At 40.9% G+C, this 12,380-nt stretch overlaps 1 protein-coding gene and 1 non-coding gene across 2 annotated transcripts in view; both read right to left on the reverse strand.

Annotated features, from left to right (window-relative positions):
• Positions 1 to 12,380, reverse strand: part of INVS (inversin) — a 165,677-nt gene that overhangs the window by 150,506 nt on the left and 2,791 nt on the right. The window contains exon 2 of the mRNA XM_059411193.1: positions 11,349 to 11,478. Within this exon, the coding sequence (XP_059267176.1) occupies positions 11,349 to 11,454 (106 nt within the window). The 5' untranslated portion in view covers positions 11,455 to 11,478. The remainder of the gene's footprint in view (positions 1 to 11,348; positions 11,479 to 12,380) is intronic.
• LOC132025301 (U4 spliceosomal RNA) lies at positions 5,820 to 5,967 on the reverse strand. The gene has a single exon (XR_009406539.1). It is a non-coding gene; the product is annotated as a U4 spliceosomal RNA (small nuclear RNA).

The following is a 12,380-nucleotide window of genomic DNA, read 5'->3' on the forward strand; positions in this document are numbered from 1 at the left end:
AAGACAGATAATGAAATTTAAAGATGGGTAAAAGTGTTGAATAAACATTTCCCCGAATAAGCTTATGAAAAGATGCCCAACATCATTAATACAGAGGGAAATACAAATTCAAACTGCAATATGATAAAATTACATATCTATCGGAATGGCTAAAACAAAACCAAAACTGAAAACAAACCTGACAACAGCAAATGCTGGTGAGGATATAGAACACCTAAAACTGTCAGATATCACTGAGAGTAATTCAAAACGGCACAAGTGGGGCACCTGGGCGGCTCGGTGGGTTGGGCCTCTGACTTCAGCTCTATTTCAGGGTCCTGGAATCGAGCTCCGCATCAGGCTTTCTGCTCAGCAGGGGCCTGCTTCCCTCTCCCCCTCTGCCTGCCTCTTCGCCTGCTTGTGATATCTCTCTCTCTCTCTCTCTCTCTGTGTCAAATAAATAAATAAATCTTAAAAAAAAAAACAACAACCAAAAAACCAAAAGCAAAACAAAATGGCACAGCCACTGCAGAAAACTCTATTTCTGATTAAGTCAAAGATAAACATACTACATAGCCCAATAATCTCTTTCCTAGGTGTTTACTCAGAAGAAACAAAAGCATGAAAGCTTATATTCACATAGAAACTTGTATTTGGATGTTTATGGAAGCCTCATTCATAATTGCTAAAAACCGGAAACAACCCCGTTGTCCTAGTGGAGAATGACAAAAGAACTGTAGTCATCCATACAGTAGAACACTGCTCAGTAATAAAAAGGAATAAACTACTGATCTACTGAACAAGGAACACATTTATGCTAAGTGAAAGAACTCTGTTTCAAAGGATACATATGGTATTCATTTACAGCATATTCTGGAAAAGGTAAAACTATAGGGAGAGAAAACAGACCAGTGATTAACAGTGACTGGGATGTGGGGAGGGACAGATTATAAAGGGACACAGAAGCATTTTGGGTTGTGGGGGAACTTGCCTCTATCTTGATAGTGGTGATTACATGACTCCATATTTGTTAAAATTAAGTAATTGTATACTGCCGAGGATTAAGTTTACTGTATTTATGGTATTATACTTCAATAAGGTTTACTTAAAAACAACAAAAGATACCTCCTGGCTTGCACTTCAAGTGAAAAAATTTTGCTACTTTCATGATGGACAATAATCAGGAATTCATATATAAGTTGAGGGTAAGATACAAGTTGAAAATGAGGATGCCAGTTACTTTTAAAGTATTTTGACATAAACGCTGCTAATGCAGGCGGAAAACTGATCAAATGAAGTATTTTTAAAGGGAAATATTTTTAAATATTTTTAAAGGGAAATATAAAGTATTTTTAAAGAGAAATACAAATGCTAGGGGAAGAAAAAGAAGGTGTTGCACTTCTGTTTGGGTTGTTTTATGCCTAAAATTAAGCCATTGTATTAGCTTTAAATATTTCAATATATATATTTATATATGTAACATTACATAATATATATTTAAATCTTAGACATAATAGGACCCAGAAGTACTTTATAGTTTCTTAGGTAACTTGCTTTGCTGATCCAGGTTCCCCCATATTCCGGTAACAGATCAAGAAAGGTCATTGTTCTTGAAATCTGAAAGAGCCTTACAATTGGTGTGTAACTCCTGGAGGAGGCAGGTGTTCCTTTTTAGAGTCTTGGTTTTGAAGATGGAGGCAAGTTCTGCATTTGATTCAACATATCTGATAACAGAAGTCCCCGTGCACAAGTCTTCTGAGCAGTACAACAGGACTAGCTACCATCCCCTCCACAAGGGCCTCTAATGTCCCATCCAGAAGACTCCAGTGAGTCTATCACTGCGTTTGTACATAAGGACTCATTTAAGCCCAAACTCCCTAACAAAACTAAAACATCTTTACAGGTAGAGCATGTTCCTTTCATCATGTGAGCCCTTCTGGAGTCAGAATGATACTTGTAGAGCATATGCTGTAACCAGGGCAGCCTCTAGCTTTCTTTCACAAAGGACACGCACTCTCTACGGACACTGTCTGCCAGTGCAGAGCTAAGACAGTAGGACCTAGGATTAGCAAGATGATGGTGATTCATATTTAAATTCTCATTGAAAACTTCAGTGAGGGAGAAGATTTAGGAACTGTGGTCACAAGAACAAATGTTGAGAAATGGAGTCCATCACCACATCCCAGGATAACCCTTAACTGATCAGGCTTCTTAGGACCAAAGTGAAGGCAGCACTATGGGGTTAACAGTAACTGGACCTCCTAGGATACAGAACTTAGGACCATTGCTATGCTTTTCCCCAGTCTTCTGTAAGGTACAGGGAAACGTCCAGCCTTCTCTGCAATCAAAAACACTTGTTTTTGGGTGACTAGTGTTACAATTCCCAACACAGAAGATTTCATTGGGTTATGTTATCACCATCCAAGGTGTTAGGCTTGCCTATCTGGCAGAATTCGTGTATTTGAGGAACCTGAAAGCAAGTCCTTCCCTATCTACCATGAGGAAAGCAGCATTCGGCCTCCTTTAGGTCCTGTTTTGAGTTGCTTTAGGGGGATGGTGGCTTTATGGCTAGTTTCTGAGTCATGAGAGTCCTGGCAGGTTCTGAGCTTCTTGGCTAAAAAAGAGAGTATCTGAGAGAGTCCTGTGCATTTACCCACCTACCCTACCCCCTTCCTCAGTTCCCTCAATTATAACATTTAGCTGATGCATTCCGGTCTGTACAACAGCTGAGTTTTACGTTCAAGCAAAACGATTTCCTGTTTGGACGCTTTTGGTAACTGCAACACGCTGTACAAATGTGGTAGGGCTTGGGACGTGAACTAATGCTCACTGGACGGCAGTGCACTTGAATTGGAATTCCTGTCAGAAGCAGCTAATACAGAAAGCAGCTGGCTCGTGTGCTGTGTGGTTTTAATTATTCCGGCAACTGTGGGGTCAACCTCTAATCCGTGACCAGTTGGTGCTCGCTGAACGGGGGCTGGCGTTCCGCATGTGCTTGGCCTAGACGCAGCTCCCGCAGCCGAGCTGGAGCCATGATGGGAAAGCCACCGCCCCACTGCGAGCAATTACTTTAAGGCTGGCTGAAGCAGAAGGAATAACCATTTTCCATTTGGCTAATGGGATGGTGTGTGCAGAAACCAGAGCTCCAGCTTAGCGGTTAGAAGACACGACTGCCGCTTCTAGTGATGACCAGAGCTACTGCGCCACACTGTCCACCATGAGCCAGGCTAGGCTTCTTTACTAACCTCCTCTTTGCTGGCTCTCAAATGTTAACCTGTGTGTGGCATCAGAGATGCATTTCGTCTGCTCTCACCCACTTCTTACGTCACACCTTTTGCACTGTCACAATCTTGGGAAGGCATTTGTGGTCATTTAAAAAGGATTTGCCGGGGCGCCTGGGTGGCTCAGTGGGTTGAAGTCTCTGCCTTCGGCTCAGGTCATGATTCCAGGGTCCTGGGATGGAGCCCCACATCGGGCTCTCTGCTCAGCAGGGAGCCTGCTTCCTCCTCTCTCTCTGTGCCTGCCTCTCTGACTATTTGTAACCTCTGTCTGTCAAATAAATAAATAAATCTTAAAAAGATAATAAAAATAAAAAGGATTTGCCTATGTTTATAAGGACAACATGGGAAGAGCATAGCGTTCAAAACCAAATAAGCTGGTTTGAGCCTCAGCGGTGCAATTATTGCAACAGAATTTCTTAACTTCTGAGTCTCAGTGTCCTGACATATAAAATGAGAATTATAATAATAACAAGGGACATATTATATTTTGAGGCCACTTGAGCTTTTACAAAATATTTTCACATTCATTTTATCTCATTATAGTTGTTGTTGGCATCTTAAAATAGCATTTATACTTGTTGCCTCTTTTTTTTTTTTTAAAGATTTATTTATTTTAGAGAAAGAGAGGGTATGAGCAGGGAGAGGGACTGTGGGGGGAGGAGAAAGAGAATCTACAAGCAGACTCCCCAGCTGGGCATGGAGCCCAATTCAAGGCTCGATTCCAGGACCTTGAGATCATGACATGAGCTCAAATCAAGAGCTGGTGCTTAATGGACTGAGCCACCCAGATGCCCCTATAATCACTGACATTTTGAAATTATCATAGCTATTAGATCTTCCATTAGACCTTGCTATTTAATATATTAATAAAATATGATTGTAGGCATATTACTATATTATAATTTTAGAATAGTTTAACATGTGTATTTCAATATAGCTGCTTTTCTTTGGATTCTTATATATCATATTTAAAGCTCTTAAAATATATTTTTAAGAAGGTGTCCGTAAACTTTATCAGATTACCAAAAAGACCTGTAGCGCAAAAAATCATTTAGAAAAATCCAGCCTAGGGACGCCTGGGTGGCTTAATGTCACTTAAGCATCTGCCTTCAGCTCAGGTCATAACCTAGAGTCCAGGGATTGAGTCCCACATTGGCTCCTTAATCAGTGGGGAGCCTGCTTCTCCCTCTCCCTGTTGCTCCCCTTGCCTGTACTCTCCCTCTCTCCTACTCTCTCTCTGGCAAATAAATAAAATCTTAAAAAAAGAAAGAAAGTAAGAAAGATCGGTCCAGCCTAGATAACCATTAAGTTCACCAGTCAAGGTTCAGACCTAATCAGTTCTTCCTCTCTTGTGTTTCTTATTCTCTCTGTGTTCATATATATGAATGTGCATGTGCATACAGAAATACCTTCCCTGCTTGGAGGATCCACAGTTCCAATGAGCTTTGGAATCAGACTTCCAAGCTTCAGTCTAAGCTCTGTTACTTATTAGACATGTTACTGAATCTCTCCATACTTCAGTTTCCTCATCTATTTTCAAAATGAGGGTAACAAGAGGACCCAAAACTCTTTGTAGTATTTTGCTGGTTAATGAGTTAATGAGTTGCAAAGTACCAACACAGGGCCTGGCACATATAACATAACTTTAAGAAATGCTGGCTAATTTCATTATTTTTATTAGTATGGGTATATAAACATGTACGTCCATAAACACATATGTATAGAGGTGCCTGGGTGGCTCAGTCAGTTGAGCGTCCGTCTCTTGATTTCAGCTCAGGTCATGATGTCAGGGTGGTGAGATCGAGCCTGTGTTGGGCTCCATGCTCAGTACAGAATCTGCTGCTCCCTTTCCCTCCCCCTCTGTCCCTCCCCTGGCTCAGGCACTGGCGTATGTCTGTGCACTCGCAGTCCCTCTCTCTTTCAAATAAATAAGCAAGTAAAAAATTTTAAAAATAACTACATATGGGGGCGCCTGGGTGGCTCAGTGGGTTAAAGCCTCTGCCTACAGCTCAGGTCATGATCTCAGGGTCCTGGGGTGGAGCCCCGTGTCTGGCTCTCTGCTCAGTAGGGAGCCTGCTTCCCTTCCTCTCTCTCTCTCCGCCTACCTCTCTGCCTACTTTTGATCTCTGTCTGTCAAATGAATAAATAAAATCTTTAAAAAAAAACAACTATATATGTCTATAAGCATTTATAAAACATTGAGTGACCCTAGCATTTAAGGTCATTGTTGAGGTAAAGGAAGACCTAACTTGGAATAATGTCACTACTCTACCACTTATGAGACCCCTCGCCCAACCTAACTACTGTGTGGGGAGATGTCATAAACAAAGAGAGAAGACAACTTAGAGATTTGCACTTGTTTAGGACATTGATAGGGCATCAAAAGTTGTAGGAGAATCAGCATGGTGCTGCCTTGTCACTTTACCACTGCAAACAACCCAAACACTACTGGCAGTGATGACAGGACCAATCATTACACACTATGCATATCTTCAAATTATTCTGTTTAGTCTTCACAAAGCAAACAGTATTATTCTCCATTGCATTTAGTGATTTTCCATTTTAAGATATTTCTGAAACTATGTAAGACTCGATCATTTCACTATAAGTCCAACCTGACAATAACAGTAATAAGGTCCTCTTTAATTAACAATAATTGCGCCTCGGATAAACCTCATTGGCTACAATACTGCCACTGGGCAAAGCTAAGGTCCTATATATATTGTCTACTATGTGTCAGGTGTGATGCTAAATTTTTTTTTTCAGATATTCTTGGCATATATCACTATATTAGTTGCAGGTGTATAACATAATAATTTGATAATTGTATACATAGTGAAAAGATCACCACAGTAAATCTAGTTAACATCTGTCACCACACTGTTACAATTTTTTTCTCGTGATGAGAACTTTTAAGATCTACTCTCATAGAAACTTTCAAATAAACAATACAGTATTATTAACTATAGTCACCCTTGATGTTTTACGGTCATTGTCCTGATGAACTCTCACATAAGCAAAGTATTATAGTCCATAGTTTTCAGATAAGGAATTGAGACTCAGAAAGATTAAGTGGCTTATCTGGGGGAATACTGCTAGTAAGTGACAAAACAAAAACTCAAAATTTGGGTTTATCTGACTCTAAAACCCACATTCTTTCTATGATACTACATTGTATAGTAATAAAATGAATCTACTAACTTCTATTATCAACTATATCGCTGGTATTCAAATTATTTGAGTTAAGAGAAAAAACTACATATTTACAAATGATAGCCATGGTATATGAGGAATTTACTATGTATGTTTTTGCTTTTACAGCCCAGGACTGAGCCTTAAGGTATCTGAATCGAGGATGTAATATTGTGTTAAAACATTAATCCGTTGTATTAGGTTAGACACTAAAAATTGCTACTAAAATGATGTCTCATTCAGGGAAAGCCTCTTCAGTCCTCCTCCAGAACAATGGGTGGCAGAGAAAGTGTTCGATTTAATTAGTTGTGTATGTAGAAAGAGATGCTCATCTGTTTCCATGGAGTTGAACACATCACTGACATACTTCTCCATGGAAACAGAGAAGGGAAAACAGAAAATGTGAAAGTGAATGAATTCAGTGAGCAGTTGGTGAGCAAAGATTGAGGAAAAAAAGAATTCATCCTGTAGTACTACGTTACTAGTCTAGGAAAGAGAAATAGCATATATTTAGAGATCATCAAGATGCACTACATAAAAGAAGACGTAAGATACACTGAGATTTAAGATGACATGGTTGTTGTCTTGGGAGGGATATACAAATACTAGGAAATGCCAAGAGCACAGGTATGTCTGTCTCTGCACAGACAACATAATGGCAGAATTCTGAAAGGATGAGCAGGGTTACAGCTCAAAGTCGGTAAGGAGACAAGGTGATAGAACACAGAGGGAACACATTTATAAAGTAAATTTATCAGCTCTATACTAGTTTCACATAATTTTTTCTGCTTTGTTTTGAAGGATTTTTTTCCTTAAGAAAATCTTTTTGGGGGGGATTTAAAATCATAGGAAGATTTCAAGTTTTGTTATGTAACACAATTGTTAATTTGCATGACTGAACCTGTACAACCACTTTTAATTTATGTTTTATTTCTTTTGAAGGTTATTTTTCATTAAAACCATAAACAGTTCATTTTATAAGATGTTCTTCCTTGAGGTAGTCTGACTTAAAAAAAAATTTCCAATGGAATTTAGCGCAAACCTGCCCCTCAAGTCAATTTAATTTAACTTAATTTAATTCAATTCAACTCGATTCACAATTAATCCCGGCCCTCAAGACGATTATAGGCTTCTTGGGAGGACAGGTACTTAAAAGAATGATTACAACATTTATTGACTCCTTCAACAAATATATCTTATGTCCCTACTATGTGCTGAGTACTGTTCTGGATTTTGCAGATACAGTGATGGATTAAATAGACCCTGTTTATTCTCACAGAATAAGTATTTTTTTTAAAAAAAGATTTATTTATTTATTTTAGAGAGAGGGTCTGTGCACGTGTGCATGCACAAGCCAGGGGGTGGGGTGGAGGAGGGGAGAGGGAGAGAGAACCTCAAGCAGACTCCCCTTTGAGTGTGGAATATGTCACAGGGCTCGATCTCATAACCCTGAGATCATGACTGGAGCTGAAATCAAGAGATGGATGCTTAACCGACTGAGCCACCCAGGTGCCCCTTGTTTTGTTTTCTCTTAATTAAAGAGTGGACTGAGGTAAAGAATCTTGGTTGTGGTACAAAGAGTGATAATTGCTCCCCATATCCATTCGGATTTTTCTAAGAATCGAGCACCCTGAATTTTAGCTGGGCATGATGCCATCAAAGGAGAGACACGTTAGCTTCCTTTGTCCACGGTGTGGCTCTGTGCCTAAGTCCTGTCCTCCTAAATGACAAATGGCTTTACTGAACTCCCCCTGCTCCTGCTGGCGGGGCTATGGCTACAACAGAAGCATCTGCTTTTGCCCCCCAGATGGAAGCCACATGTTGACAATGGCAGAGCCAAGTCCTAGATGATTTTGTGAAGTGGAGATTTCTACCCACCATAGGCTGCCCACTTACATCTGCACTATGATGGGAATAAAATATACGTCGACCTTTACTTTTTATTTTTTAAAAAGATTTTATTTATTTGACAGAGAGAGAAAGAGAGACAGAAAGAGCACAAGCAGAGTGAGCATCAGGCAGAGGGAGAGGGAGAAACAGGCTCCCCACTGAGCAGGACTCTGGGATCATGACCTGAGCTAAAGGCAGGTGCTTAACCAACTGAGCCGCCCGGGTGGCCCTATTCTTCTCCCTTTCTTAAGTCACTGCCAGAGCAGTTCAGCCTGTGACTGATACAGTTATGATGGGACGTGGAGACATATGAAAATACCCAGAGGGGGATGAAGGAATAGGGAAGGGATTTTTTAAATGATAGAGACAACAGAGCATGTTTAAATATTGATGGGAAGAATATGAAATAGAAGAAAAGGTCAAAGGGGTTATAACCACAAGTCTTTTTTTTTTTTTTTTAAAGATTTTATTTATTTATTTGACAGAGAGAAATCACAAGTAGATGGAGAGGCAGGCAGAGAGAGAGAGAGGAGGAAGCAGGCTCCCTGCTGAGCAGAGAGCCCGATGTGGGACTCGATCCCAGGACCCTGAGATCATGACCCGAGCCGAAGGCAGCGGCTTAACCCACTGAGCCACCCAGGCGCCCCATAACCACAAGTCTTAAAAAAAAAATGGTAGCAAGTTCCTGGAAAGGTAGGAAAGGATGGAATAATGGAAGAGAGAGCATGTTGGAGTACCTTTGGCAGAAAGGCGTATTTGCTGTGTTTTGGCAGAAACAGAGAAGACGCGTGCAGATGTAGTCTGATTTGCAGATATTATGCTGAAAGGCGAGGGAGTTCCTACTAAAGTCTTCATTTTCTGTGGGGAACATGAAGCATTAGGTGAGAATGGAAGGAGGGCGGACTGGCGGTCAGAGGTTTCGGCAGAATGAGAAGGTAGGAAATCCTCTTTATGGAGAAGTGCGGTGGGATGAAGGGCCAGTGCGGACTGCCTCCCTGAAGCAGGTAACCACATTATGGTCTCTGCGACCAGTGGGATTGTTCAGGGGTTGGCAGAGGTTTATGGATTAGGTCTGTCCACGGTTCCGACTGCAGCAGCCAAGTTCCACCGGTGAGGAGAAAAGTTGATTTTTCTAAGGTAAAAATTTTAGTAGTCGATCACGGAATCAGGGCTGAATGGCGGGGCAAGTAAAGACAGAAGGAGATGCGTATTCAAAACTGCAGAAGATAATGGATTGCTAGTCTCAGTGACTTGAAAAAAAATTTTTTTTAAAGATTTTATGTATTTATTTGGGAGAGGTGGGGACAGTGATGGAGATAGTGAGAGAGCACAAGTGGGGAGGAGAGGGTGAAGCAGGCTCCCAGCTGAGCAGGGAGCCCACATGGGGCTCCATACTAGGACTCCGAGATCATGACCTGAGCTGAAGGCAGACACTTAACCGACTGAGCCACCCAGGTGCCCCTTGAAAAACTATTGTTCCCTTGGGTGCCTGGGTGGCTCTGTCGTTAAGCATCTGCCTTCAGCTCAGGTCAAGATCCCAGAGTCCTGGGATTGAGGCCAATATTGGGCTCCCTGCTTGGTGGGAAGCCTGCTTCTCCCTCTCCCACTCCCCGTGTTGTGTTCCCTCTCTCGCTGTGTCTCTCTCCGTCAAATAAATAAATAAAATCTTAAAAAAAAAAAAGAAAAACTATTGTTCTCATCTGTAGGTGAACTGGAAGCAAGAGAGTTTCAATTGAATGGTGGAATGTTTGAATGACTGACTCAGAGATTACTGAAGATATCCCGTTCCAAGGAGTAACTGTGAATGCAGGTAGCTAATTTGAAGCTGAGGTATCAGGAGATAATGTTTCTGATAGAGAAGAGAAACCTTCACAGAGTATATAGTAAAAGAATTTTGTCTTTAGAGATAAGTAGGAGGGGTGCCTGGGTGGCTCAGTGGGTTGGGCTTCTGCCTTCGGCTCAGGTCATGATTCCAAGGTCCTGGGATCGAGTTCCGCATCTGGCTCTCTGCTCCTCGGGGAGTCTGCTTCCCTTATTCTCTCTCCGCCTACTTGTGACCTCTGTCTGTCAAATAAATAAATAAAATCCTTTAAAAAAAAATAAAGATAAGTAGGAGTATAGCAGAGAAGAGGATAAGGAAGTGGGAGATAGAAAAGAGGAGAGGAGACAGATATATAGAGAAAAGTAAGACAAAATTCATGACATTTGGGGGAACGGAAAGCCTAGCCAGAGGTTAGGGTGCATGGATAGAAGATTTTGGAGAAACTGGGGATGTAGGACAAAAATGAATTCTGATGGAACCAGTATGGAAATTTAAGTAGTATGGACTTTATTTTAAAGCCCCAAGTTGTCAATCATGTCAGTAGACACTGGTGTGTAAAAAGATTAAAAACAATATACATTTTTATTTCTTTTCTTGAAATAAAGACTAATGACTTCTGCATAGGTGGAAATGTGGTTTTCTACATCTAAAAAATTCTTACCCACTTTTGTCCTTGAATACTCTCTCTCCTACTCAGTTGGTTCTTTCCCTCTAGAATTTTAATACTGAGCCTCTCTCTCTGTTTATATATGATAGGGAGAATGTTGAATCAATTTGAATTAATGATAGGGAGAACACTGAGTCAATTTTAAATCATTACAATTTAAGTTATTTGTAAGCTTTAGTACTTTGGGTATATACCGAATGTCAAAGATCACTATCCACTATCTCATTCTAGATTTCTGTTACTATAAAGATGAATTAATTCTCTTAGCACCTTGGAGTACATAGCCAGATTCAGTGTCAAGCACACAAATATTTCTCAAGTACCTTTCACCTAATCCTAATCCATATTCTTAAGTTTCAGGACTTAATTACTTTCCTGTTCAACTTCTGGAGTGAAATATAAATAATGATACATTGCCATTAAAATGTGTGAGTACAGTGCAGTTAAAACTAAGATTAACATACTCCCTTCGAACAGAGTTATTTTTAACGTTTCTGTATTCATGGGGACAACTCACCTATGATGAGCCTGTGGAGAGTGCCCTTATCTCCATTAATAGCAGCAGCATGAACTTGAGATGCTAATGAGGAGCCAGGAAGGAACAAGTTCTCTGACCTGTTCATAGTCTTCTCAACAAATGGAGCACCCTGAAACAATGATTTAAACATGACTAGATGCAGAAAACATGTCTGAAAGCTGTTTCATCAGTCCCAAGTGGGTATATTATAAATATGGCTGAATAGAAGTATTTGATGAGGGGGTTGTCTGGGTGGCTCATTCGGTTAAGTGTCTGCCTTCAGTTCAGGTCATGATCTCAGAGTTCTGGGATGGAGCCCCACATATCGGGCTCCCTGCATGGAGGGGAGTCTGTTTTTTTCTCTCCCTCTCCCTCTGCTGCTCCCCGCTGCTCTGCTCTCACTCTCTCTCAAATAAATAAAATCTTAAAAAAAAAAAAAAGAGAGAGAGATATTTGACAAGGATTTGAAAAGTCTACGGTTCTGGTCCTACCTAGAATTGCCATATTGTGGCAAATTAGATGACCCTTTGTACAAGTTGCTCATCTGTAAAATGAGAGAGCTGGCAGCTCCTAAGACTCTTGCCAGGGGTTATCTTTTTTTGTTTTTTAAAGATTCTATTTATTTATTTGACACAGAGATAGTGAGAGAGGGAACACAGCAGGGGAGTGGGAGATGGAGAAACAGGTTTCCCGCTGAGCAGGGAGCCTGATGTGGGGCTTGATCCTAGGACCCCAGGATCATGATCCAAGCCAAAGGCAGACACACAATGACAGAGCTACCCAGGCACCTCAGTATCAGGGGTTATTTGAGGAAAAAAAAAAGGCTCAGTATTTAACCTTAGGCATAGGGCTCAAAAGCCACAGAGACTTTTTCTTTCAATATATGTATTTATTTATTTATTGGAGAGAGAGCGAGAGCAAGAGAGATCACAGAAGGAGAGGGAGAAGCAGACTTCCTGCTGAGCAGGGAGACTGACACAGGGCTAGATCCCAGAACCTGGAGCTGAAGGCAAATGCTTAAGGGACTAAGCC

Source organism: Mustela nigripes, chromosome 9 (genome assembly GCF_022355385.1).
Source record: "Mustela nigripes isolate SB6536 chromosome 9, MUSNIG.SB6536, whole genome shotgun sequence".
In the NCBI taxonomy this organism is placed as follows: domain Eukaryota; kingdom Metazoa; phylum Chordata; class Mammalia; order Carnivora; family Mustelidae; genus Mustela; species Mustela nigripes.